Here is a 25,507-nt window from a genome sequence, read left to right on the forward strand (position 1 = left end):
CTCCGTGTCTCTCTCTGTGACTCCGGTGTCTGACTCCGTGTCTCTCTCTGTGACTCCGTGTCTCTCTCTGTGACTCCGTGTCTCTCTCCGTGACTCTCTCCGTGTCTCTCCGTGTCTCTCTCCGTGTCTCTCTCCGTGTCTCTCTCTGTGACTCTCTCCGTGTCTCTCTCCGAGTCTCTCTTCGTGTCTCTCTCCGTGTCTCTCTCTGTGACTCCGTGTCTCTCTCCGTGACTCTCTCCGTGTCTCTCCGTGTCTCTCTCCGTGTCTCTCTCCGTGTCTCTCTCTGTGACTCTCTCTGTGACTCCGTGTCTCTCTCCGTGTCTCTCTCTCTGTGACTCCGTGTCTGACTCCGTGTCTATTTCTGTGACTTCGTGTCTCTCTCTGTGACTCCATGTCTCTCTCTGTGACTCCGTGTCTCTCTCCGTGTGTCTCTCCGTTTCTCTCTCCGTGTCTCTCTCCGTGTCTCTCTCCGTGACTCTGGTGTCTGACTCCGTGTCTCTCTCTCCGTGTCTCTCTCCGTGACTCCGTGTCTGACTCCGTGTCTCTCTCTCTCTCTGTGTCTGCCCAGCACAGTCCTGGCTGTCCGTCTCTCGGGCGGGCGCAGTTTCAGTATCAGTGGCGACTCCCAAATTCAAGCTGTTGCTTCAAGCTGTTGCTTCAAGCTGTTGCTTCAAGCTGTTGCTGTCACAGCAGCGGCTCACAACAACAGCAGACTACAATAACTGTTACCACCGCAACAACACCACCAGCGGGCAATCGCAACGGCAGTCACAGCAGCGGCTGTGGTACAAGGACAGCCACAACATCGGTCTGGCCCAACAGCCGCCGCCGCTGTCGCGCAGATAATTGGACGCGTTGAGCAGATTCGCGTGAGATCCACAGCCGCTGCTGGGCGAGCAGGGCAGAGGCAAAGAGAGAGAAAGAGAGTGTGAGAGTGCAGGGGAGAGTGCAGGGGAGAGTGTGCGAGGGGGAGAGCGCGACTGTGGTATTGGGAGAGAATTGAAAGTTCCGTAAGGAAATCGGCTACGTGGAGGGCGGAGGTAGCGAGCGAGGCGCGCGCCACCGCGGTTTTTGCATCGAGCTGCGACATCGCCCCGGTCACGACAAGAACCATCACCACCACCGCCATCATCACCACCGCCACCACCTCCAACATCACTGTCACCATCAGCCACCATGACCGCCACCACCATCGCCGCCGCTGGCGATGCCTCTGCCCCTGCTGCTGTTGCTTCTGTGGTCGCGGTGAGTTACTGGCGGGAAGGGGCAGGATGGAGTGGGGGGGGGGTGTTACGCGTGCTGCTGCTGCTGCATGTGATGATGATGATGTTGTTGGTGATTATCCTGGTGGGTGGGGGCCGCAGGGGGCGCCGCGCGGCATGGCCCGGACGCCGGCTCAGTGATCGGTTCCTCACTCGCCCGCAGACGCAGCCGGAGTCGAAGCCTCAGCGGTGAAGCGCGCTGGTGAGGAGCGCGCTGGTGAGGAGCGCGCTGGTGAGGAGCGCGCTGGTGAGGAGCGCGCTGGTGAGGAGCGCGCTGGTGAGGAGCGCGCTGGTGAGGAGCGCGCTGGTGAGGAGCGTGGCGAGGGAGGCGGCGAGAAGGGGGCGAGGCGGAGCGGGCAGCTGTGCGCGATGTAATCGCCGCTCCGACTCCTCCACGCAGCCGCCAGCGCTGTGAAGGCAGCAGTCGCGGTGCCCCTCCGCCGTCACCGCCAACCCCGCGCGCGACGCCGGGAGAGGCGGGAGGAACGCGGGTGGCGGACAGGCGGGAGAGGGGAGGCGGTCGGGGAGCCGAGGGAGCGAGAGAGATCCGCGAAGGAGAGACGGGAGACGTCTGTGAGCGTGGACGACGGGGAGAGGTCTCTGGGCGAGTCCCGTCGAGGAGAGCGGGGGAGGGATCGGCGCGGGGAGAAGCGGGAACCGCAAAGCGAGGAGAGCCCGGGGGGAGACTCTGCGAGTCGGTCATGCGAGCCGGCCCGGCAGGATGCCTCTCTGTAACGCCACGGGCGACCACCAGCAGCAGGAGCAGGAGCAGCAGCAAGAGGGCGACACGGCCCTGAACGCTGCCTACATCTGCCTGGAGGTGTTCATCGCTCTGCTCGCCGTGCTCGGCAACGTGCTCGTGTGCTGGGCCGTGTGGCTCAACACGAACCTACGCAACGTCACAAACTACTTCCTCGTGTCGCTCGCTATCGCCGACATCGCCGTCGGCGTGCTGGGCATCCCGTTCGCCATCACGCTCAGCGTGGGCTTCGCCACCGACTTCTACCTCTGCCTCTTCATCGCCTGCTTCGTGCTGGTGCTCACGCAAAGCTCCATCTTCAGCATGCTCGCCATCGCGCTCGACCGCTACCTGGCCGTGCGCATTCCGCTCAGGTGAGGCTCGCGCACGCCGGTGTGACGTCACAGCCATCAGCAGCAGCAGCGTCGTCATCATCGTCGTAATTGTTATAATCTCGTTCGTGTTATACATCGAGCGCATGCATTCACTGGGCGCTTGATGTCACCGTTTACATCACGGCGGCAGAGTAGAATGGCGCGCAAGGGTTGAGGAACGAGTGATATCGATAGAAGAATGCGCTTCGGGATCACGGTGGGGCGACAGGGGAGGGACGGGAAGGAGTGGAGGGGCGAAGGGAGGGAAGAGGAAGGGAATGGGCGATGGAAAAGACGTGAGGCTTCGAGAGAGGAACGGACCGAGGTTAAGGAAGGGAGACTGCTCAATGTACAGGGGCAGTGCTGAGTCTAAGGGCAGTGTTGAGTCTATGGGTAGCAGTGTTGAGTCTATGGGTAGTGTTGAGTCTATGAGTAGCAGTGTTGAGTCTATGGGTAGCAGTGTTGAGTCTATGAGTAGCAGTGTTGAGTCTATGGGCAGTGTTGAGTCTATGGGTAGCAGTGTTGAGTCTATGGGTAGTGTTGAGTCTATGAGTAGTGTTGAGTCTATGGGCAGTGTTGAGTCGATGGGTAGTGTTGAGTCTATGGGTAGCAGTGTTGAGTCTATGGGCAGTGTTGAGTCAATGGGTAGCAGTGTTGAGTCTATGGGTAGCAGTGTTGAGTCGATGGGTAGCAGTGTTGAGTCTATGGGTAGCAGTGTTGAGTCTATGGGTATCAGTGTTGAGTCTATGGGTAGTGTTGAGTCTATGGGTAGCATTGTTGAGTCTATGGGTAGTGTTGAGTCTATGGGTAGCAGTGTTGAGTCTATGGGTAGTGTTGAGTCTATGGGTAGCAGTGTTGAGTCTATGGGCAGTGTTGAGTCTATGGGTAGCAGTTTTCTCTCTCTCTCTCTGTCTATGTTTGTCAAATTTGACACTTAACTTTTAATTTTCGCAATCAGGCTATGCGTTAACTGTGTGTAAGCCGACTGTCTATGTTGCATTACATTACATTTCCAAAAGATTTGCTACATTTTGTTTTCTCAAACTATTTCTCTCTCTAAAATTTACCAGGCTCTCATCGAGCCATTCAATCGTGTCTCCCTCGGTCGCTTCGGGGTGGATTCATTGACATGTTAATCTCTCTGCCCCAGCAGACCCACCTCTCTCTCTGCCCCCCCCCCTCTCTCTATTTAAGGCCTCGACACAAAGGCATTGGGTCGCTGCGTGTCTATGTTGTGTGTCTCTCTCTGTGTGTCTGTGTTGTCTCTCTCTGCTTGTGTGTCTGTCTGTGTGCCTCCGTGTCTGTGTTTTGTCTCTCTCTCAAATTTAGTTCTACCTGATGACGGTTGCCTGTGTTGCAATCGAAACGTCGTACTCTATTATTTAATTGATTTTCTTTATACGTGACTTTACCGAAAGAACCAAAGAGTGTGGGTAGCAGTGTTGAATCTGTGGGCAGTGTTGAGTCTATGGGCAGCAGTGATGAGTCTATGGGTAGTGTTGAGTCTATGGGCAGTGTTGAGTCTATGGGTAGCAGTGATGAGTCTATGGGTAGTGTTGAGTCTATGGGTAGTGTTGAGTCTATGGGTAGCAGTGTTGAGTCTATGGGTAGTGTTGAGTCTATGGGTAGTGTTGAGTCTATAGGTAGTGTTGAGTCTATGGGTAGCAGTGTTGAGTCTGTGGGTAGTGTTGAGTCTATGGGCAGTGTTGAGTCTGTGGGTAGTGTTGAGTCTATGGGCAGTGTTGAGTCTATGGGTAGTGTTGAGTCTATGGGCAGTGTTGAGTTTATGGGCAGTGTTGAGTCTATGGGCAGTGTTGAGTCTATGGGCAGTGTTGAGTCTATGGGCAGTGTTGAGTCTATGGGCAGTGTTGAGTCTATGGGCAGTGTTGAGTCTGTGGGTAGTGTTGAGTCTATGGGCAGTGTTGAGTCTATGAGCAGTGTTGAGTCTGTGGGTAGTGTTGAGTCTATGGGCAGTGTTGAGTCTGTGGGTAGTGTTGAGTCTATGGACAGTGTTGAGTCTATGGGTAGTGTTGAGTCTATGGGCAGTGTTGAGTTTATGGGCAGTGTTGAGTCTATGGGCAGTGTTGAGTCTATGGGCAGTGTTGAGTCTATGGGCAGTGTTGAGTCTGTGGGCAGTGTTGAGTCTATGGGTAGTGTTGAGTCTATGGGCAGTGTTGAGTCTATGGGTAGTGTTGAGTCTATGGGTAGTGTTGAGTCTATGGGCAGTGTTGAGTCTATAGGTAGTGTTGAGTCTATGGGTAGTAGTGTTGAGTCTGTGGACAGTGTTGAGTCTGTGGGCAGTGTTGAGTCTATGGGTAGTGTTGAGTCTATGGGCAGTGTTGAGTCTATGGGTAGTGTTGAGTCTATGGGCAGTGTTGAGTCTATGGGTAGTGTTGAGTCTATGGGCAGTGTTGAGTCTATGAGCAATGTTGAGTCTATGGGCAGTGTTGAGTCTGTGTGCAGTGTTGAGTCTATGGGCAGTGTTGAGTCTATGGGCAGTGTTGAGTCTATGAGCAATGTTGAGTCTACGGGCAGTGTTGAGTCTGTGGGCAGTTTTGAGTCTATGGGCAGTGTTGAGTCTATGGGCAGTGTTGAGTCTATGGGCAGTGTTGAGTCTATGGCAGTGTTGAGTCTATGGGCAGTGTTGAGTCTATGGGTAGTGATGAGTCTATGGGTAGTGTTGAGTCTGTGGGCAGTGTTGAGTCTATGGGTAGAAGTGTTGAGTCTGTGGACAGTGTTGAGTCTGTGGGTAGTGTTGAGTCTATGGGTAGAAGTGTTGAGTCTGTGGGCAGTGTTGAGTCTGTGAACAGTGTTGAGTCTGTGGGTAGTGTTGAGTCTGTGGGTAGTGTTGAGTCTATGGGCAGTGTTGAGTCTGTGGACAGTGTTGAGTCTGTGGACAGTGTTGAGTCTGTGGGTAGTGTTGAGTCTGTGGGCAGTGTTGAGTCTATGGGCAGTGTTGAGTCTATGGGTAGTGTTGAGTCTATCGGTTGCAGTGTTGAGTCTATGGGTAGTGTTGAATCTCTGGGTAGTGTTGAGTCTATGGGTAGAAGTGTTGAGTCTGTGGGCAGTATTGAGTTTGTGGGCAGTGGTGAGTTTGTGGGTAGCAGTGTTGAGTCTATGGGCAGTGTTGAGTCTATGGGCAGTGTTGAGTCTATGGGTAGTGTTGAGTCTATGGGCAGTGTTGAGTCTATGGGCAGTGTTGAGTCTATGGGTAGTGTTGAGTCTATGGGTAGTGTTGAGTCTATGGGCAGTGTTGAGTCTATGAGCAATGTTGAGTCTATGGGCAGTGTTGAGTCTGTGTGCAGTGTTGAGTCTATGGGCAGTGTTGAGTCTATGGGCAGTGTTGAGTCTATGAGCAATGTTGAGTCTACGGGCAGTGTTGAGTCTGTGGGCAGTTTTGAGTCTATGGGCAGTGTTGAGTCTATGGGCAGTGTTGAGTCTATGGGCAGTGTTGAGTCTATGGCAGTGTTGAGTCTATGGGCAGTGTTGAGTCTATGGGTAGTGATGAGTCTATGGGTAGTGTTGAGTCTGTGGGCAGTGTTGAGTCTATGGGTAGAAGTGTTGAGTCTGTGGACAGTGTTGAGTCTGTGGGTAGTGTTGAGTCTATGGGTAGAAGTGTTGAGTCTGTGGGCAGTGTTGAGTCTGTGGACAGTGTTGAGTCTGTGGGTAGTGTTGAGTCTGTGGGTAGTGTTGAGTCTATGGGCAGTGTTGAGTCTGTGGACAGTGTTGAGTCTGTGGACAGTGTTGAGTCTGTGGGTAGTGTTGAGTCTGTGGGCAGTGTTGAGTCTATGGGCAGTGTTGAGTCTATGGGTAGTGTTGAGTCTATCGGTTGCAGTGTTGAGTCTATGGGTAGTGTTGAATCTCTGGGTAGTGTTGAGTCTATGGGTAGAAGTGTTGAGTCTGTGGGCAGTATTGAGTTTGTGGGCAGTGGTGAGTTTGTGGGTAGCAGTGTTGAGTCTATGGGCAGTGTTGAGTCTATGGGCAGTGTTGAGTCTATGAGCAATGTTGAGTCTATAGGTAGAAGTGTTGAGTCTGTGGGCAGTGTTGAGTCTGTGAGCAGTGTTGAGTCTGTGGGTAGTGTTGAGTCTGTGGGCAGTGTTGAGTCTATGGGCAGTGTTGAGTCTATGGGCAGTGTTGAGTCTATGGGGAGTGTTGAATCTCTGGGTAGTGTTGAGTCTATGGGTAGAAGTGTTGAGTCTGTGGGCAGTATTGAGTTTGTGGGCAGTGTTGAGTTTGTGGGTAGCAGTGTTGAGTCTATGGGCAGTGTTGAGTCTATGGGCAGTGTTGAGTCTATGAGGAATGTTGAGTCTATGGGTAGAAGTGTTGAGTCTGTGGGCAGTGTTGAGTCTGTGGACAGTGTTGAGTCTGTGGGTAGTGTTGAGTCTGTGGGCAGTGTTGAGTCTGTGGACAGTGTTGAGTCTGTGGGTAGTGTTGAGTCTGTGGGCAGTGTTGAGTCTATGGGTTGCAGTGTTGAGTCTATGGGCAGTGTTGAGTCTCTGGGTAGTGTTGAGTCTATGGGTAGAAGTGTTGAGTCTGTGGGCAGTGTTGAGTCTGTGGGCAGTGTTGAGTTTGTGGGCAGTGTTGAGTTTGTGGGTAACAGTGTTGAGTCTATGGGTAGTGTTGAGTCTATGAGCAGTGTTGGATCTATGGGTAGCAGTGTTGAGTCTATGGGTAGCAGTGTTGAGTCTGTGGGCAGTGTTGAGTTTGTGGGCAGTGTTGAGTCTATGGGCAGTGCTGAGTCTATGGGTAGCAGTATTGAGTCTATGGGCAGTGTTGAGTCTATGGGCAGTGTTGAGTCTATGGGTAGCAGTGATATTCAATGTACCGGGGAAGTTGATTCCAGTGGAGGGATGCAAGGAGGGAGAAGGACCAAACACGGTGACTGGGCACAGGGAGAAGGAGGCACACAGAGAGAGGGAGAGGACGAGAGGGACACGGCAGGAGGAAGTTGTGAATTTGCTCTCCACCACGATCGGAGTGCTGCACTAGTAACGAATTGGCACGTTCTGTTTACGTGCCAAACCTTACTAATTGACCGTGTCGGGTGGTAGCGAGTGTAACGACACATTTATATTTACGCGATCTAACCCAAACACACCTCTAGCATGGATGGAAGGGGATGGTTGACTTATTTGCCCAGGAGAGCCACACTGAGTCCTAGGACTCATTTACAGGATGGTCCTCAGCCAATTCATGGCGAGCTGTTTATTTATGCAAGTGGAGAGGGAACCCGAGCCCCCGGAGAAACCTGCCACGCCTTTGCGCGAGGAGGCAACAATGCTCCATCCCCGTACGGATGTAAACAGATGGCGATGAGTCCACTCGCGGTGCCGCCTGGTGCCGCCTGGTGCCGCCTGGTGCCGCCTTCTCCTGGCAGAGGCAGGCGGCGGCACCCCCGCGACGCGCAAGGGAAGCGAGGTTCACAACTCCCGTGCGGTGATCCACCAACCCCCGCCGCTGCCTTCCCAGTGCTGGGTCTCAGCAGCCGCATGGACAGCCACCAGCGCCTACCGGCCTGTAGTGTGGGGCAGTGGGGGAGGGGCAGCGAAGGGGGAGGGGGGGGGGCATGGGTTGACGAGGGGGAGAGAGTCGGGGGCGTCTCACCCAGGGTGTGGGTGGCTCTCCAGCACAGCTGACTCCCAACCCTGGCACCAGGGCGCATGCCAACTCGGCCACAACTCTGGTGTCACAACTGAGCTCTGGTCGGGTGGAGAATCGAGTCATGAATCCCACCCCCTTAGCCCGTGCCGCGAAGCGCGGCGGGGTCGAGGTAAGATTCCCGCTGAGGTGACCCCGGGCGCTAAGAGACGGCAGAGGGAGGCGAGGCCGCTGACTTGAAGCGCTCGCCACCACGGCTGCGAGTGACTCGTTGTGTGAAGGTGAGCTCCCGGACACAACTCGTGGCGGTCTCTGGTTTCTACCGCTGGGGTAGAGTGGGGGGCAGTGCAGGGGGGGCTACCGACAAAATGGGATCCGGTGACAGGATAATTTCAGTTTCAGTTTCATTTATTTGGTATAGCCCTGTGAGCCATTCGGCTCTTGAATCGGGTGCAACCGCAACAAACAAAAAACATGAACAAGAAAATATCTTAACCGAGCACAGAGCGGCAGCAGCAGACGGCACCTCGAGCCACCGCGCGTCCACAAGAAGAGCCCGGTCCACGCTCACGAGGAATTGGCGCGCAACAACCCAGGACATGTTGCTACATTTAGAAAGTGTTTCTTTCGTGAACGGTTTGGTAACACTGGCGCGCAAGCAGTTTAGAAGAGGTGGGTGGCTCTGAAAAGAGCCTTTGGGTTGGTTTAGTGCGCGAGAGATGGGCACTCAGCCCCCGAAGCCGTCATCATCATCAGCAGCAGCAGCGTCATAATCACCAGTGGCGTAATCATCATCGTCGTCGTCATCATGATCAACAGTATCAGCAGCAACAACAACAACAACAAAAGAATCATCAGCAGCAGCGACGGATCTCTTCATCATCACCCCCATCATCATCATCCTCATTGACTTAATGGGCGATCACTAACGACCACCCCGCCCCTCGACCCCCCCCCTCGACCCCACTTCCAGCAGAGAATCTTTATTATTCTTCTTTGGATGGCTGACGTTGATGGAGAGCAACAGCTGCAATGTTACATTGAAGTGCTTGATGAGCCATGCCGAGATGGTGGCTGCAGGAGTAGCGGCGTGGCTCTCCAGACGCCCGTCTTGGTGACTCGAGGCAGCGTCATTGACTCCGCGGCTCTGTTGTGGGTGGTGACCACGGGCTCCGGCACACTGCACGGAGACTTTTTCATTTGTCATAAGGGCATCAACATCATCATCACCACCACCACCATCATATCATCACCACCACCACCACCATCATCACCACCATCATCATCATCACCACCACCACCACCACCATGATCACCACCACCATCATCATCATCATCACCACCACCACCATCATCACTACCACCACCATCATCATCATTACTACCACCACCATCATCATCATCACCACCACCACCATCATCACCACCACCATCATCATCACCACCACCATCATCACCACCACCACCATCATCACCACCACCACCACCATCATCCAGTGTCCACGTCTGATCAGAGAGCAGAGCGAGTGGGTGCTGTGGGGTTCGTGTCGACACATCCTCATTGTGAATCAATCAAAAGTCGCCTCCGATCAACGAGCCCGGTCCTGTCCCCGATCTCGGAAGCTCAGCAGAGGCTGAGCATGGATAGCGCTTAGACGGGCGACCACCACCACTACCACCACAACTACTACCACCGTCACTACAATGACTAACCACCACTACCACCACCATTACTACCACCACTACTACCACCATCACTACAACCACTAACCACCACTACCAACACCATTACTACCACCACTACTACCACCATCACTACAATGACTAACCACCACGACCAACACCATTACTACCACTACCACCACTACTACCACCATCACTACAACCACTAACCACCACTACCAACACCATTACTACCACTACCACCACTACTACCACCATCACTACAATGACTAACCACCACTACCAACACCATTACTACCACTACCACCACTACTACCACCATCACATCAACACCTAACCACCACCACCATCACCACCACCACCATCATCATCATCACCACCACCATCATCACCACCACCACCATCATCATCACCACCACCACCACCATCATCACTACCACCACCACCACCACCATCATCATCATTACTACCACCACCATCATCATCATCACCACCACCACCATCATCACCACCACCATCATCATCACCACCATCATCATCATCACCACCACCACCATCATCACCACCACCATCATCCAGTGTCCACGTCTGATCAGAGAGCAGAGCGAGTGGGTGCTGTGGGGTTCGTGTCGACACATCCTCATTGTGAATCAATCAAAAGTCGCCTCCGATCAACGAGCCCGGTCCTGTCCCCGATCTCGGAAGCTCAGCAGAGGCTGAGCATGGATAGCGCTTAGACGGGCGACCACCACCACTACCACCACAACTACTACCACCGTCACTACAATGACTAACCACCACTACCACCACCATTACTACCACCACTACTACCACCATCACTACAACCACTAACCACTACTACCACCACCATTACTACCACTACCACCACTACTACCACCATCACTACTACCACTACCACCACTACCACCACCATTACTACCACTACCACCACTACTACCACCATCACTACAACCACTAACCACCACGACCAACACCATTACTACCACTACCACCACTACTACCACCATCACTACAACCACTAATCACCACTACCAACATGTGTGCGCTGCGACCTCTTCCAAGACGTCTCTCCAGCGTCTTGGACGAGAGGGGTCTCTCTTCCAAGACGTCTCTCCAGCGTCTTGGACGAGGGGGGTCTCTCTTCCATGACGCCTCTCCAGCGTCTTGGACGAGGGGGGTCTCTCTTCCAAGACGTCTCTGCAGCGTCTTGGACGAGGGGGGTCTCTCTTCCAAGACGTCTCTCCAGCGTCTTGGACGAGGGGGGTCTCTCTTCCAAGACGTCTCTCCAGCGTCTTGGACGAGAGGGGTCTCTCTTCCAAGACGTCTCTCCAGCGTCTTGGACGAGGGGGGTCTCTCTTCCAAGACGTCTCTCCAGCGTCTTGGACGAGAGGGGTCTCTCTTCCAAGACGTCTCTCCAGCGTCTTGGACGAGGGGGGTCTCTCTTCCAAGACGTCTCTCCAGCGTCTTGGACGAGGGGGGTCTCTCTTCCAAGACGCCTCTCCAGCGTCTTGGACGAGGGGGGTCTCTCTTCCAAGACGTCTCTGCAGCGTTTTGGACGAGGGGGGTCTCTCTTCCAAGACGCCTCTCCAGCGTCTTGGACGAGGGGGGTCTCTCTTCCAAAACGTCTCTCCAGCGTCTTGGACGAGAGGGGTCTCTCTTCCAAGACGTCTCTCCAGCGTCTTGGACGAGGGGGGTCTCTCTTCCAAGACGTCTCTCCAGCGTCTTGGACGAGAGGGGTCTCTCTTCCAAGACGTCTCTCCAGCGTCTTGGACGAGGGGGGTTTCTCTTCCAAGACGTCTTTCCAGCGTCTTGGACGAGGGGGGTCTCTCTTCCAAGACGCCTCTCCAGCGTCTTGGACGAGGGGGGTCTCTCTTCCAAGACGTCTCTGCAGCGTCTTGGACGAGGGGGGTCTCTCTTCCAAGACGTCTCTGCAGCGTCTTGGACGAGGAGGGTCTCTCTTCCAAGACGTCTCTCCAGCGTCTTGGACGAGGAGGGTCTCTCTTGAGCTCGCACGAGTGGAGGAGCTTCCGCCAGCAGTGGCGTAAGCGAGCGATTGCAGCGCTGCGCCTTTACCTACCTACCTACGTGATCCACCTGCTACCCCTCCTCCTCTGCAGCAGCGCAGCAGCGTTGGATCACAGGCAGCGCATTGAGCATAGAGAGAGAGAGAGGGGTGTAGGGGGCGATGGGTGTCCTTATCTCCGCGCGCGGCTTTGGCTATCAGCGCCGATATCGTGAGGCCACGCTATCTCAGAGGCTCGCTCCTTTGTGCGCTCGTCTCGCACCCGTTCATTGTCCTTCACACGCGCGCGACAACAGGTCGCGAACAGGTCGCGATCAGGTCGCGACCCGGCGTCTCCTACGTCGCGTGGCATCGTCGCGAATGTTGGGGGGGCGGAGGGCGGGGGGTGGTCGGAGGCTCCGTGTGAAGCGGCGGCGCCGGTCTCGGGATCGAGCCGAACCGGCGACAAGAGACAAGCTGAGTTCGACTCTCGTATCGCGGCCAACAGCAGTTGCTGATCCTGCGGCCTGTCGATCTCATGCACCCGCGCGTCTGTGTGAGCCGTAATCCACGCCGCCACCTTTGTATCTGCAGTGTGTATGTGCATATGCTGTGAGTGAGTGAGTCAGTGAGTGTGTGGGTGAATGCGTGAGCGAGTGAATGAGTGAGTGGATGATTGAGCGGATGAATGACCTTTCCGTGTAAGCGGAGGAAATCCCACTGAGTGAGCAAATATCGGGAACATTTCCCTCCGTTTCTCGTGACGTCCTAGAGCCCGGACCAAGCAGGGCGTTGCCTTTTTTAATCAAGAACCGACGCTCGGACTATGGATGGAGGGGGGTCAAGGATTAGGGGTTCGGTTTAGGAGTTCGTTTTCAGGGGATCCCGCTTCGCGGATAGGGCCGTAGCGTGGTTGGCTTGTGGGCTCCGGTGCAGTTGCACCGCCCCTGCACTCGATATCTGCACCACGGGGTTCGGGGTCGATTTAAGGATGAGCGTTCGGGCCTCGGGGTTCATCTGATCCAACCCCGTCTGCTGGAGGAGCCGTGCACAGCTGCTGGTGTAACCGCCACTGCTCACCGCGCGGTGGGTGGTTTGGGGGTTGCGGGGCTGCGCCCTTCACCAATAGTCGTTATTGATCTGACTGATTTGGTTCGATGGACACGAGATGAATGAGGGGGTCTAGAAATGAGGGCTGGCGATGGCCAGCTGAGGACACCTGGAGGAACCGCGAGGGAGAGGTCGGGCGAGTCGCCGAGATTATGCGAGAGAGGGAGAGAGAGAGAGAGAGTCCGTGCTGGGTCGTTCTCGGCTCGACTGCGACCTGCTCGTCTTCATCGCTCGAGAGAGATTCGCTCCAGGATCACGGAGCCGCGGTGTCAAAGGTCAAATCGTCTCCCGATGGCACGCGGAGTGCGCCTCCCTAGCCCAGCATCTCGGAGCCTGCGGTGATGACAACTCCACGTACGGGATGATTGCTCACTCGATATATATATTCCGGAACGCTGCGAGCTAGCCTGGCTTGGAGTTCAGATAATTGGCGTAAGGCACTGCCATTAGCCTACAAGGCCCGCCTGTACACATCACTCCTATTTGATTGTACCCCATATTCCCACAATGCTGTGAACGGGTTGTATAGGAATAGGGGGGAAATGAAAACGAGGCGAGGTGGGTGGATGAGTTTGGCTGCCAACAAAATTCCTCGAACTGCTCTACTCATAGAGAAGCCAAAGTCCTGCTGGGCTGTTTTGCAATATTTAACTGTGAGTGTCGACTGGCTTGCTTATTTATTTATTCGATGGAGGCGGAGTGGGAGCAGGGGAGACGACAGTCATAGAGCGGCACTACACTCTGCGCCTGGGTTACCTCGGTTCGAGTCCCGGCCGCCGCGTGGTGAAGTATGATCAAACAACCCACGTGACCGACACGGCGTGCAAGAGGCCTTTGCCCATCGGTGGATTGACAACTTCTGTCACTTATTAATATATCAGTGAACTAGTGTTGCTGTGCATTGTCATATTTGTGATTTAGATCTGTCCCACCCAGGTCTCCTTTGAGGGAGGAGTGTGGTCTCTGTGGGTTCTCACCCGGTTCTAAGGTTATAAGTAAAGGACTTTGACTATTTAATGGCAATCCGTGAGATCCACCCTCCTGCCCGCAGCCCTTTGCAAGACAACAATCGTGAACACAACGCCCTCTGTGCACCCACGGCAGACTCGCTGAGTTATTCTCAAGACTCCATCACAGGGGTGGGTCCAGTCTTAGGACATTTGTCAGATTCCTTCTAGAATCGCGAACATACCGAGTGTCCCAGGATGCCCTGGGACTCGCCGATGCTGCCACGGTTGTTGCCCCTGGGGCTCGTTGTGGTTGTGATTGTTGTTGTGGTTGTGGTTGGTGGTGGTGATGGACCCCGGTCGCCTAGTCCCGCGCTGTGCCGCGATGGTGCCCTCTTTCTCCTCTTTCCTCTCTCGCGTCTCTCCTCTCTCGCGTCTCTCCCGTGCTTTCGATGCCATTTCTACCTTCATTTTATTACCAATTTGTTGAAAAAAGTAGTGAGATTCCATTGCATTTCAACGATATGTAGCATTGTAGTCGCTCTTCCCTGTGTGTGTCGCGGCTCCGCGCGCAGATTCGCACCTGCGCCCAGTGTCACTGCGCCACGAATTCCAAAATCCGCGATGCGACTGGCAGCGTCAAGGGACACTTGGCAAGGGGATGCAGTCGCCGATCTAAACACGGGCGGTGGTGTCTGTGCCGCGCTTGGCCGCTGTATCCCAGCACTGTGGAGGCAGCCGCAAGGGTTGGTGGATCACCGCACCGATGTCGTGAAACTCCCTTCCCGTAGGCGTCGAGGAGGTGATGCCGCATTCTGGCTTGCTCTGAAGAAGGAAGTGGAGCAATCGCCATCTGTTTCTATCCGTACAAGGATGGAGTGGTGTTGCTTCCTCGCACAAGGCGTGGGTATTCTATGGGTGCTCCGGGTTCCTCCCCACGTGAACAATAATAACAACAACAATCACGTTCATCGTTAATTGGCTGATAACAGCTTAAGTAAAACTTCAATGTAGCCACGGGACCCTCCTTAAAATGAGTCAATACGACTCCGTATGGCCCTCATGGATAAGAAAATGAATATATTCATAACAATCTAAAGACGGGCATCTATCGAAACCAGACAAAATATATCTCAATAAACACCCCTTGGTTAAATACGCACGGCGCGTATAACCTCCTGTGAGCAAACAGTGGGATTCAAATATAAATAAAATGCGTCGCACTGAGCCCAGTCGAATCATCTCAAATATATGCACAGTGGCCTAATGCACTCACAGCTAATGATTGCCTTAATCATTAACTCTGTCCGCCCCCCTCCCCCAGAGGGGGCTGCTGGACGAGGGGGAGAAGAAAGGCAGCGTGAGCCGAGGGATTTAGGAGGGTCAGGAGGATTTAACCCCCTAAGTCCGATGTCCCCTTCGCTTGCGTCTTGTTCCCTGAGATCTTAGCCGGTCTCATCTGAGGTCCGCTCCCCAGACAGGCTCCCCCAACCCCCAGACCCCGTTCATTATTAACCAAGGCACTGTAATTGTGCTTCCTCCACGGGCCGCTCTCTTTACACGAGCGCAGACGCCTGCGTCGATGGTGTCGCCGCCTCTTGCGCAATCGCGCGGCTGCGCGCGAGTCTGTTCCGAACAGCCACGAGAAGGTGTTACGAGCGCGAGAATGTTCCTCTCCGAACAAGGGCGGCTGTTCCGAACACGCTCGACTCGCGACGATTGGAATCGAATTGAAAACGCAGCTCTGTTGTCGCCGTTACGAGGAGGAGACACGTTCTGGACGCGCCGATGCGTCGAGCAACACGCGGGGTTTGTTCCGAATGTGCGTGTGGGAGTGGAGTTGTTCCGTGCAGCTATGCGGTTGAATCAACATGAAGTTGTTCCGCCAAAGTCACGAGTTCCGGACCAACGTGTTCCGCTCCGCAAGATCAGAAACAGAGGCCGTAACATCCCGTGGTGGAGTGTTTGTGATTGTATCGACGCGGGCAAGGGGGTGGTTGTGTGACCAAACTTCACACCACGCTGCTCAGTGTGAGTTGGTAAAGTTGGGGCAAAGCTGCCACCACGATCGCTTCCGATGTACTCGTCACCGACGTCAGCCGGAATCGGACTCAGGTCGCCGGAATCAGAGCGCAGCGCACAGACCACTGCGTTAGCGCGCTGCTCTGCACGTGCGCGTGTGTGTGTGTATGTGTGCGCGTGTGTTTGCGTGTGTGCGTGTGTGTGTGCGCGTGTGTGTGCGCGTCACACGTGGAGTGCAATGGTTAACGCGCTGCGCTGCGAACACGCCAACACCAGTGACAAGTATCTGAACTGGTCCTGGGCCTCCCCTAGGTCGACTCAGCCTCAAACGAGTACCTGGTGCTGTGTGTAAACATCGCCACCAGAGGGACACATGGCGTGCCCTGGTGCTGGCCACCCACCCCCTCGTGTGCCATGCCGGCCTTCATAGGTGCTCACTAACAGTTCGTTCCCCAGCAGGATAAATGGGGGGGGGGGGGGGTCTTTGTCTTTGTGTGTATCATGTTGGGAGAATGAGAGACGCGGGTAAACAGGCTGCGCGTGGTTGGTTAAAGTGTGGGTATTCTCACCTCTTTCACAACGACTGATACGCGTGAAAGAGTAAGCCAAAGATCCCCTCCTAGAGTGTAAATTCATGGCGCCTCACGTTAATACTTTATTTGGATGGAGGCCCTTCCGCTAACAGTGGCACAAGGGAACAATGCCAGGGCTGCACCTTGCACCCATTAGCGTAGAGAAAGCAAGGTGACCTTGAGAAGGCAAGGTGACCTTGAGAAGGCAAGGTGACCTTGAGAAGGCAAGGTGACCTTGAGAAGGCAAGGTGACCTTGAGAAGGCAAGGTGACCTTGAAGAATGACCTCTCGGCGATCCGTCTCGTTTTCGCTTCACCCCCCTCTCCCTTTCTCCACCGTCAACTGCGATTGTGCTTCAGTTTACATTCCTGGCACCTCACGTTGACCGACCCCCGTCATAGTAACGTAACAATGGCGCGCTGGCTCAAAACAGCCAATGGAGAACCTCCCCCTGGACTTGACTCACAGCGAGGGATGGAGACCAACGGCCCAGCGAGCCGCAGCGCGACCCGCGACTTGGTGGCCCTAGCGGCCCCCGGAGGCCCCCGCGGCCCCCGTGGCCCCCACGGCCTCGCATCGTCCGGCACGATGGACGCGCTAGTTAGGGCACTGGAGGGGAATTCATTGAGACTCGGCAACAACAACAACCACCACCACCACCACTGCCCTCCAGTGTCTCTCATTGCAGCGCTGCGCTCAGCCACTTCTTCTTCTGTCACTCCCGTGCCGTGACGGCCCCCCCCAAGGGGTGTTAGCTGACGCGTGGTCCCCGCCAGGGGTGATCCACATTCCTCTGCCCCCCCCCGACCCGCCACCGCTCCCCCCACTAAGCGGAGAGTCCCCGGCCCTGCTGATAGAGGCGCTCGCGCAGGGTGCCCGAGGGTCACGCTTTGCCGCGATATCAGCCCATGGGTGGAGGTGTCTGCCTGAAGCACCAGTGACGGGCTGCCCTCTACCCCCCCCCCCGTCACCCCCCCCCTGTCACCCCTCTCATTCCTCCCTCCCTCTGCGACCCCCAGCAACGCCGCGTGTCACCTGACAAGTGCCTGCAGGAGCCCCACTACAATAATTACACCGACATCTTTCTCAATCCACTGCTGGATGAAACACTCCCCCCCCCACACACACACACACGTTGTTTGAACATATCATACACTCATTGCGGGGGGGGGGCGTTTGACCATACTTCACCACACCAGTGAGTGCGGGTTTGTGAAAGGGCGGCAGAATCGCCACTGCTGTGAACCGCGTCCCCAACCTTTTTGGCACCAGGGACCGGACCGAGGGCGGGAGGGGGGGGTTCATCATTGGGTCTTTCCCCCTTTTCAATGAAGCTCTCCAGCGACGTTTGTTTTTGACTCCTTGTGGCTACTAGGGGGTTAGAGCTTGTGGGCTTACTCCTTGTGGCTACTAGGGGTCAGCTTGTGGGCTTACTCCTTGTGGCTACTAGGGGTCAGCTTGTGGGCTTACTCCTTGTGGCTACTAGGGGGTTAGAGCTTGTGGGCTTACTCCTTGTGGCTACTAGGGGTCAGCTTGTGGGCTTACTCCTTGTGGCTACTAGGGGTCAGCTTGTGGGCTTACTCCTTGTGGCTACTAGGGGTCAGCTTGTGGGCTTACTCCTTGTGGCTACTAGGGGTCAGCTTGTGGGCTTACTCCTTGTGGCTACTAGGGGTTAGCTTGTGGGCTTACTCCTTGTGGCTACTAGGGGGTTAGCTTGTGGGCTTACTCATTGTGGCTACTAGGGGTTAGAGCTTGTGGGGCTTACCAACACTGTGACTGAGACGAGTGCGTAGTGCGGGAAAGAGGCGCGGACGGAAGTGGTAAATAATAAAATAATGGGGGCGGACCACGCGCGGACTCACCGCTCTCACCTCCTGCTGCTGTGCGGCCCGGGGGTTGGGGACCCCGGCCTTAACCCACACAACCCCATCACAGCGTGCGTGCTTCTCCAGGAAGCCTCACCGACCCTGTGGCTTGCGCAGTCGGCTCCTGTTGTCAGGGAGCCCTGACTATGGAGGAGGATGGGGGGGGGTCTTGAGCCCCCGTGGTATGGGAGGGGGGGGGCGACCCACCACCCCGGCGTCCCGCACCCCTTCTCTGACCCCGTGCCCATTGCGCTACCGCCCCGCAGGTACAACAGCATGGTGACAGAGAAGCGCGCCAATGGCGTCATCGCGCTGTGCTGGGTGCTGTCGATCGTCATCGGACTCTTCCCGCTGCTGGGCTGGAACAACCTGAGCGAGCTCAAGAAGAAATGCAGCGCCGCCGTCGTCAGCAACATCAGCAGCAGCAGCAGCAACGGCAGCAGCAGCGGCGGCGGCGGCAGCGGCGGCGGTGGCAACGGCAGCGGTGGTGTCGCCGGCGATGCGAGCTGCGCGGACGTCCGCTGCGACGCGGCGTCGGAGGCGGCGTGCGCGCCGCACGCGCTGCTGTGCCGCTGCAACGTGGTGGGCTGCCTCTTCGAGAACGTGGTGGACATGGGCTACATGGTCTACTTCAACTTCTTCGGCTGCGTGCTGGCGCCGCTCGTCGTCATGCTGTGCATCTACGCCAACATCTTCATGGTGGCGCGGCGGCAGCTGCGGCGCATCGAGCAGAAGAGCGGCGGCTCGGAGTCGTCGCGGAGCTACTGGCAGAAGGAGGTTCACGCGGCCAAGTCACTCTCCATCATCGTGGGGCTGTTCGCGATCTCGTGGCTGCCCCTCCACGCGCTCAACACCCTCGGGCTGCTGTCACGGGTCAGCAAGCCGCCGCTGTGGCTCATGTACAGCGCCATCGTGCTCTCGCACTTCAACTCGGCCGTGAACCCGTTCATCTACGCGTACCGCCTGCGCGAGTTCCGACTCACGTTCCGCAGGATACTGCGACGCAAGGAGAACTGCGCGCGACGCGGGAGCGGCTCGGCCATCACGCGCACCGCGAGCACGCTGAGCGCGGCGAGCAGCGTGAACCGAAACGGACACCACCACCACAACCATCACCACCACCACCATCATCAGCAGCAACATCAGCATCATCAGCACTATCAGCATCATCACCCCCACCATCACGAGCAGCAGCAGCAGCAGCTGGATCATGAGCATCACCAGCAGCAGGTGTCAGGCTGGGCTCCTGCCGAAGGCATGGCAATGCTGCCATCATGACAGGGATGTAGGGGGGGGGGGAGGGGGTCCAGGCGGCCCCCCGCTACGCCCCCACGAAGCGCCATGGTCACCAACATGTGCCCGTGCTGCACGCACCAAGCGCGGCGTCACTTTCGGGACGGGCTCAGTTGCTGAGCTGGAGTGAACTTCTGGCTGAGGCTCGTGGTTCTCTCACTTGCGACTGAGTTGTTTCCGGCGCCAGGAGTTACACATCTGCACTGATATTGATGAAGATGATGACGTTGCTAGTTGTAGAGCGGAGGGAAGGCCTGATGAATAGGGCTCTCATATGGGGAAGCACGCGGCCGCACCGATCGGTGGGGTTCGGTCGGTGGCGAGAGAGGCAGCGATATCACGAGAATAAAGTGAATAAACACCAAGACCGGGCACGGATTGTCTGCGGAATGCAAACAGAGGAGTTCCCGCGCTCCGCGTGTAGTCTCCACCACTCAGGGACTAAGTGCTCATCCCCCGCGGAGAGGAGGTCTCTGCGAGGCTCGCTCGGGATAGGAACGGCGCTGTTCCGAACGGTTGAAAACTGTCGTGAACGGAACGAGAAGGCACCGGAGGCGACCCCTCAAAGCGTCCGTCTCACCCGTCGACTAGACGGGGCAGCGAGGGGCTGCACGACTGGTCCATGGTCACTCTGTGCTGCACATGTAGCCTCTCACCTGTGCTCTTCACCTGCACACTCCTCGTTTGTACGCACGTTGAACTTCTTTCGCACCGCACGTAGCCAACCGTGCTCGTCACACTCCTGAGCCGCACAGATGTGGGGGGCTCCTGCACAGGTGTGGAGGGCTCCTGCATAGGTGTGGGGGGCTCCTGCATAGGTGTGGGGGGCTCCTGCACAGGTGTGGGCGGCTCCTGCACAGGTGTGGGGGGCTCCTGCACAGGGGCGGTCCCGGTGCTGCTGCGCTCAAATTCCGGGCTCCCTCCTCCAAATCGCGCCCCCCCCCTCCCCACTTCTGTGCAGCTACCGCCGATGCTTCGGCCACTCCCCCCCTCCCCAACCCAGTGATGAAACGCAGCCGTGAACGTCAGAGCGAAATAGGTCGACTCCCAGTACCGTTAGGTCGGTTCTGTCCGCGCTAGCTGCTGTTGGGTGCCGAGGTGCCGCGAGGGCGGAGGGAGGGTGGCGGGGACAACTTGTAACGAGTCTCAAGCTCTGCGATCGGTTTTCGGGTTTGTACTGCTGTCCGTTGTTCGGCATGATGTCCGACGTTTCGCTCTACCACGTGCTTGGTGGGAACTCCAGTGCAGTTCCCGACGAGCTCCCCCACCCAGCGCGTGGAGCGAAACGTCGGACGCGTCGAAGAGCTCCTCTGCGGCGCAATCGCGAGAACCTTGGCGTGGTTCGCGGCGTCCGCGAGCGCGGTCGCGATCTCGAGCGTGGAGTTGACGCCGTAGAGGCCTCGACCGCGCCGATATTCAAATCCGCCTCGTTGGGGTTTCCCCCCAGCCCAGCCCCCGCCGCCGCCGCACGATTCAGACGGGATTAGTCAGTGCGCTCGTATTTAATATTTCCATTTTCCCCCGACTTGGGTTATCTGCAATCGCATTGGCACCCTGGCTGCCTTCTTACGCACACACGCGCACACGCGCGCACACACGCACGCCTGCATGCACACGAACCCCTGTACGCACACACGCGCGCGCATTCACGCACGCGTGCGCACAGACGCGCACGCCTCCATGCACACGCACCCCTGGACGCACACACACGCGCGTACTGACGCACGCACGCGCACGCATACAAGATAAAGGCAAACATCCCCCGTATAGCTTTTAACAGACTGTAGGGGCAAGCGCTGTTAGCTTAGCAGCACTTATGACGACCGGCACGGCACGGCACACGAGGGAGGTGACCAGCACCACGCATGGGGGGGGCGCCTTTGTCTCCACCAGGTACTCATTTGAGGCTGAGTCGACCTAGGGGAGGTCCGAAACTGTTTCAGATTATCGTCACTGGTGTTGGCAGTGAGCAGGAATAGAGCTCGGGTCGCCGGGTTCGTAGTGCGGTGCGCTAACCACTGCGCCACCGCTCCTTATACACGCGCCGACATTCGTCATTTAGTGACGGTGACATCACCACGGGACAGACCCAGGTGCCATGAGTTGACTGATTGAGATGACTGAGAGATGGACAACCTATGCTCCCCACTGTGTCAACTAGCTGCGTTTTAGCCGTCCGGCGCTCCGCTCGTTGTTGTGAGTGTCACTCCGCCGTTGTTGTGGGAGGGCGATTGTCTCCAACTACCCATTAGTGTCCTTCACGAACCTCGTCCGCAAAGGCCTATCTTGAGACCGCTGGTTAGTCATTGGCAAGTCCATAATATACACACTGGTACTTACATACACACAAGTGCACACAGTGAACACTGACATACACGCCTACGCACTGCCAATAATATAAATACTGTACTCAAACCGGCACCGATCAACCAACAGACGCACGCTCTACGCATGCGAACGCACAGACACACACACGCACACACACAGACACACACACGCACACACACACACGTAACTCTGATCAAATGTAAGGGAGTCAAGCGAGGGGCGTCGGATATGGGGGGCGCTGTAGGGGGGAAGGGGTGGAAGTCACTGGGTCACGTTTTACGCATTTTCCGGAGCTCCTTACGAGAGCAGAAAAAAACGCGAGCTCAGCATTCAGCAGTGGCGATGCGGGTAACACGTGCGTGTGTATGTGCACGTGTGCACATCCGTGTGTGTGTACGTGCGCGTGGTGGAGAGCGGCGGCGCAGTGGTTCGTGCACTGAGCTACGAATCCGGTGACCCGAGAATGATTCCCGCTCACGAACAATAACAGTGGCGAATATCTGAACCCGGTCCTGGGCATTCCCTTGGTCGACTCAGCATTAACCTGGTGCGACGTTTAAAACGTCGACGCTGGAGAGACAAAGGCGGCCGGGCGTGGTGCTAGGCACACCACCCCACTTGTGTGCCGTGCCGACTTTTATAGGTGCTCGCTAACAGCACTTGCCCCAACAGTCTGTTAAGGCTTTACGGGGGACATTTGTCTTCATTGTGCACGTGCATGCGTGCGCGCGCACGTGCGAATAAGCGATGGTCAATTTGGGTCTCGCGCTGCGCCTACGATCCCGGTGGCCTAAGTTCAATTCCCAGCTGGGCACATCACAGTTGACGCGCGTGACGCCTACCATATCTCCTAGATCGACTCAGCCTTAAATTAGTAGCACCAGGTGCCATGTGTGTGTGTGAACGTCAGCACTCGGGAGACAAAGGCGGCCGGGCGTAGTCCTGGCCGCGCCAACGACTCGTCCGCCGATGCGGCCTTAATAGGTGCTCGCTAACAGCGCTTGCCCCAGCAGTCTGCGAGGCTATTCGGGGGGACCTCTATGAGTGTAGATACACGTGCGCCTGTACCACCAGCCAGTGCACTGCACGGCAGGGCTTTTGTGGGTGACTCCACGTGACTGCGTGAGGCCCAGACCGCGACCCACATCTGGATCGGCGATGGGGGGAGGGTCACAGGGGCGGTACACTCGCTCACCAAACTACAGCCTTAACGCTACCACTAACCTACGAACCACCCAGCAAACAGTACCAAGCCGCCTACCCCCACCCGGGGGATCCCTTCCCACCCGTGGTTGTCAGCTCACGGTGTCGCGACGCCTCCTCTAAGCGCGCGGTCCCCGTTCAGGGCCCAGCAGCACCGCCCGGGATCCGCGCTCCGGGGTCCACGCCCCTGGATCACGGGCTCCAGGACTTCCGTACCTCAACCCGCCGCGGCCTCGAGCCGGGGATCCTCGTCAATGTGTTTTTATTTCATCACTGTCGTTATTAATGTGGGGTTTAAAAATATATTAATGTAATATATAATTTATATAACATGGGTTCTACAGTCAGCGTGGGTGTTTCATCATTCCGGGCTTGGCGGTTACATCCATGCACTGCCCCCCCCCCACGGATGAGAAAAGTTATCACACTCCCCGCCCTGCACCCACCCTTGTACCCCCATCCACTCCGTCGCGCGTTACCTGAGAAGCTCGCTCGTGAAGAGCCCTGCTTACTCTGCACCCATTGGCCTGCGAGAATCGACTAAGAGACAATGAGCGAGGAGTCTCGTGCTGCGTTCCCACGGAGAATTGAAGTCAAACTCGAGCCGTGCCAGACTGCTCCTGGAATGGTGGCCTCTGATTTTCCATACCCCTCCCCCCGCCCCCGCCCCCTCCCTTCCTTTCTCTCCGGAGGGATGCGATAGTCAAGAAACAGAACAATCCTCACGCCTGCTTGGGCTCACGACAGGCAGCCCGAGTTCCACGTGGAGCTACGGCCGCGCGGCATGCAACTCGCGTGTCGTGGCTGCACGGGCCAGGTAAAGCGTGCCGACACGGCTCGGATACGGCTCGCTCGGAACGGCCCGGCTCGGGTGGCAGTGTCTGTGGGAACGCAGTAGCAGCAGCAGAACGTGCGGGCAGCATCGTCACCGTTGCGTGAGTGTCACTTGTCGCGGTTCAGCCTCTGTAAGCGTCAATCATCGCGTGCCGCCTCGCAATCCACCGCCTTCACAAACGGCGGCCGCGTGCCTCCAGTCCGGGTTTTTGTTTATTTGCCTCGCGCAGCGCCGCCTCCCACGACGGCCACTGCCGTGGCGAGTGGGGCCGGCGGAGGGCTGAGCAAAATTCCGGTGCGGATCGATGCGCCACCCGGACCCGGAGCCCACCGAACCCGGGTCTTGTGAATGTCATTGTGGGGGTGGAGGGGTAGGGATGTGGGTAATGGGGGGGAAAAGTGTAAATAATGGGGGGGGGGGGTGGGTAATGGGGGGTGTAGGTAGGGTGGGGGACACAATTTTTTTTAAATTTGTCAATGAACGGCGCACGTGGTTTGATTCCTAACACCAGACGGCTGTGTCAAGTGCGGTTCCATGCCGTGACTGTTCGCTTCTTCACGCGTTCACAAACAAAGTCACAGCTGAAGTTATTTATTTATTTTTCCGATCGAGGCGTGAGTAGAGCCACGTGTGGGCAGTCACTCCCCAATTGGTCACCTGTGTGCTACCTGTCCAGTCAGCCTCTCCTCCTCCTCCTCCTCGCTCACCTGTTACCTGTCCCCGGGCTGTGTGGTGCGACATGTGACGAGTGTGGCATGTGATGAGTGCGACATGTGACGAGGAGTGCGACATGTGACGAGGAGTGCGACATGTGACGAGTGTGACATGTGATAAGTACGACGAGATGTACCGTCCCGACCCTCAGGGCGAACTCGCTTCCAATAAAACGTGTCCACTCTCCTGCCCCGTGTCCGCGTCTCCGTCGAGGTCTCCGCGGGGGTCTCCCTCTGCGCGTGCAGATGGATGGAGATGGTCTGCAAGTCATTCGCAGACCCCTTTGTCAATCCACTGCTGGATGAAACACCTCCCACGCACGCCGTGCCCGTCGTGCGGGGTGTTGACCTACTTCGCCGCTATGGTCAGTGCGGGTTGAAGGTTGGGAAGGGGGGTCTCAAGACCGATTCCGATATCACTGGCCACGAATAAACCGACCTAAGGTCGCCGCATGCGTAGGCGCAGAGCGATAGCACCACGGCGCCACCACTCCCGCGACACGCGCGTGCCGTTATCTCACGCGCATACCTGTGCGCGCCTGCGCCGTGACGTCACGTACACACCTGTCCCCCCCCCACTCACTTGTGACGTCACGTACACACCTGGCCCACCCTCCCACCACTCACCTGCACAGTGACGTCACGTACACACCTGTGCCCCCCCTACTCACTTGTGACGTCACATACACACCTGGCCCACCCTCCCACCACTTACCTGTGCCGTGACGTCACGTACACACCTTTTCCCCCCTCCTCCCACTCACTTGTGACGTCACGTACACACCTGGTCCACCCACCACTCACCTGCGCCGTGACGTCACGTACACACCTGTGCCCCCCCCCCCCACTCACTTGTGATGTCACGTACACCTGGCCCACCCTCCCACCACTCACCTGTGCCGTGACGTCACGTACACACCTGTGCCCCCCCCTACTCACT

At 56.7% G+C, this 25,507-nt stretch overlaps 1 protein-coding gene across 1 annotated transcript; it reads left to right on the plus strand.

Moving 5' to 3' along the window:
• Positions 1-346: 346 nt before the first annotated feature.
• LOC116939267 (adenosine receptor A2b-like) lies at positions 347-24,238 on the plus strand. Its single transcript, XM_032947470.2, has 3 exons — positions 347-1,245; positions 1,426-2,375; positions 18,462-24,238. The coding sequence occupies exons 2-3, from the start codon at positions 1,984-1,986 to the stop codon at positions 19,471-19,473; spliced, it is 1,404 nt and encodes a 467-aa protein (XP_032803361.1). The 5' UTR covers positions 347-1,245; positions 1,426-1,983; the 3' UTR covers positions 19,474-24,238.
• The last annotated feature ends 1,269 nt before the right edge of the window (positions 24,239-25,507 follow it).

This window comes from Petromyzon marinus, chromosome 5 (assembly GCF_048934315.1).
Source record: "Petromyzon marinus isolate PM22_M1 ecotype Great Lakes invasive population chromosome 5, UKy_Petmar_22M1.pri1.0, whole genome shotgun sequence".
Lineage (NCBI taxonomy): Eukaryota > Metazoa > Chordata > Hyperoartia > Petromyzontiformes > Petromyzontidae > Petromyzon > Petromyzon marinus.

Coding starts and splice junctions, on each gene's coding strand:
- LOC116939267 (XM_032947470.2), top strand. CDS start 1,984: ATGCCTCTCTGTAACGCCACGGGCGACCACCAGCAGCAGGAGCAGGAG. Junction 2,376..18,461: donor GCCGTGCGCATTCCGCTCAG/GTGAGGCTCGCG, acceptor ACCGCCCCGCAG/GTACAACAGCATGGTGACAG.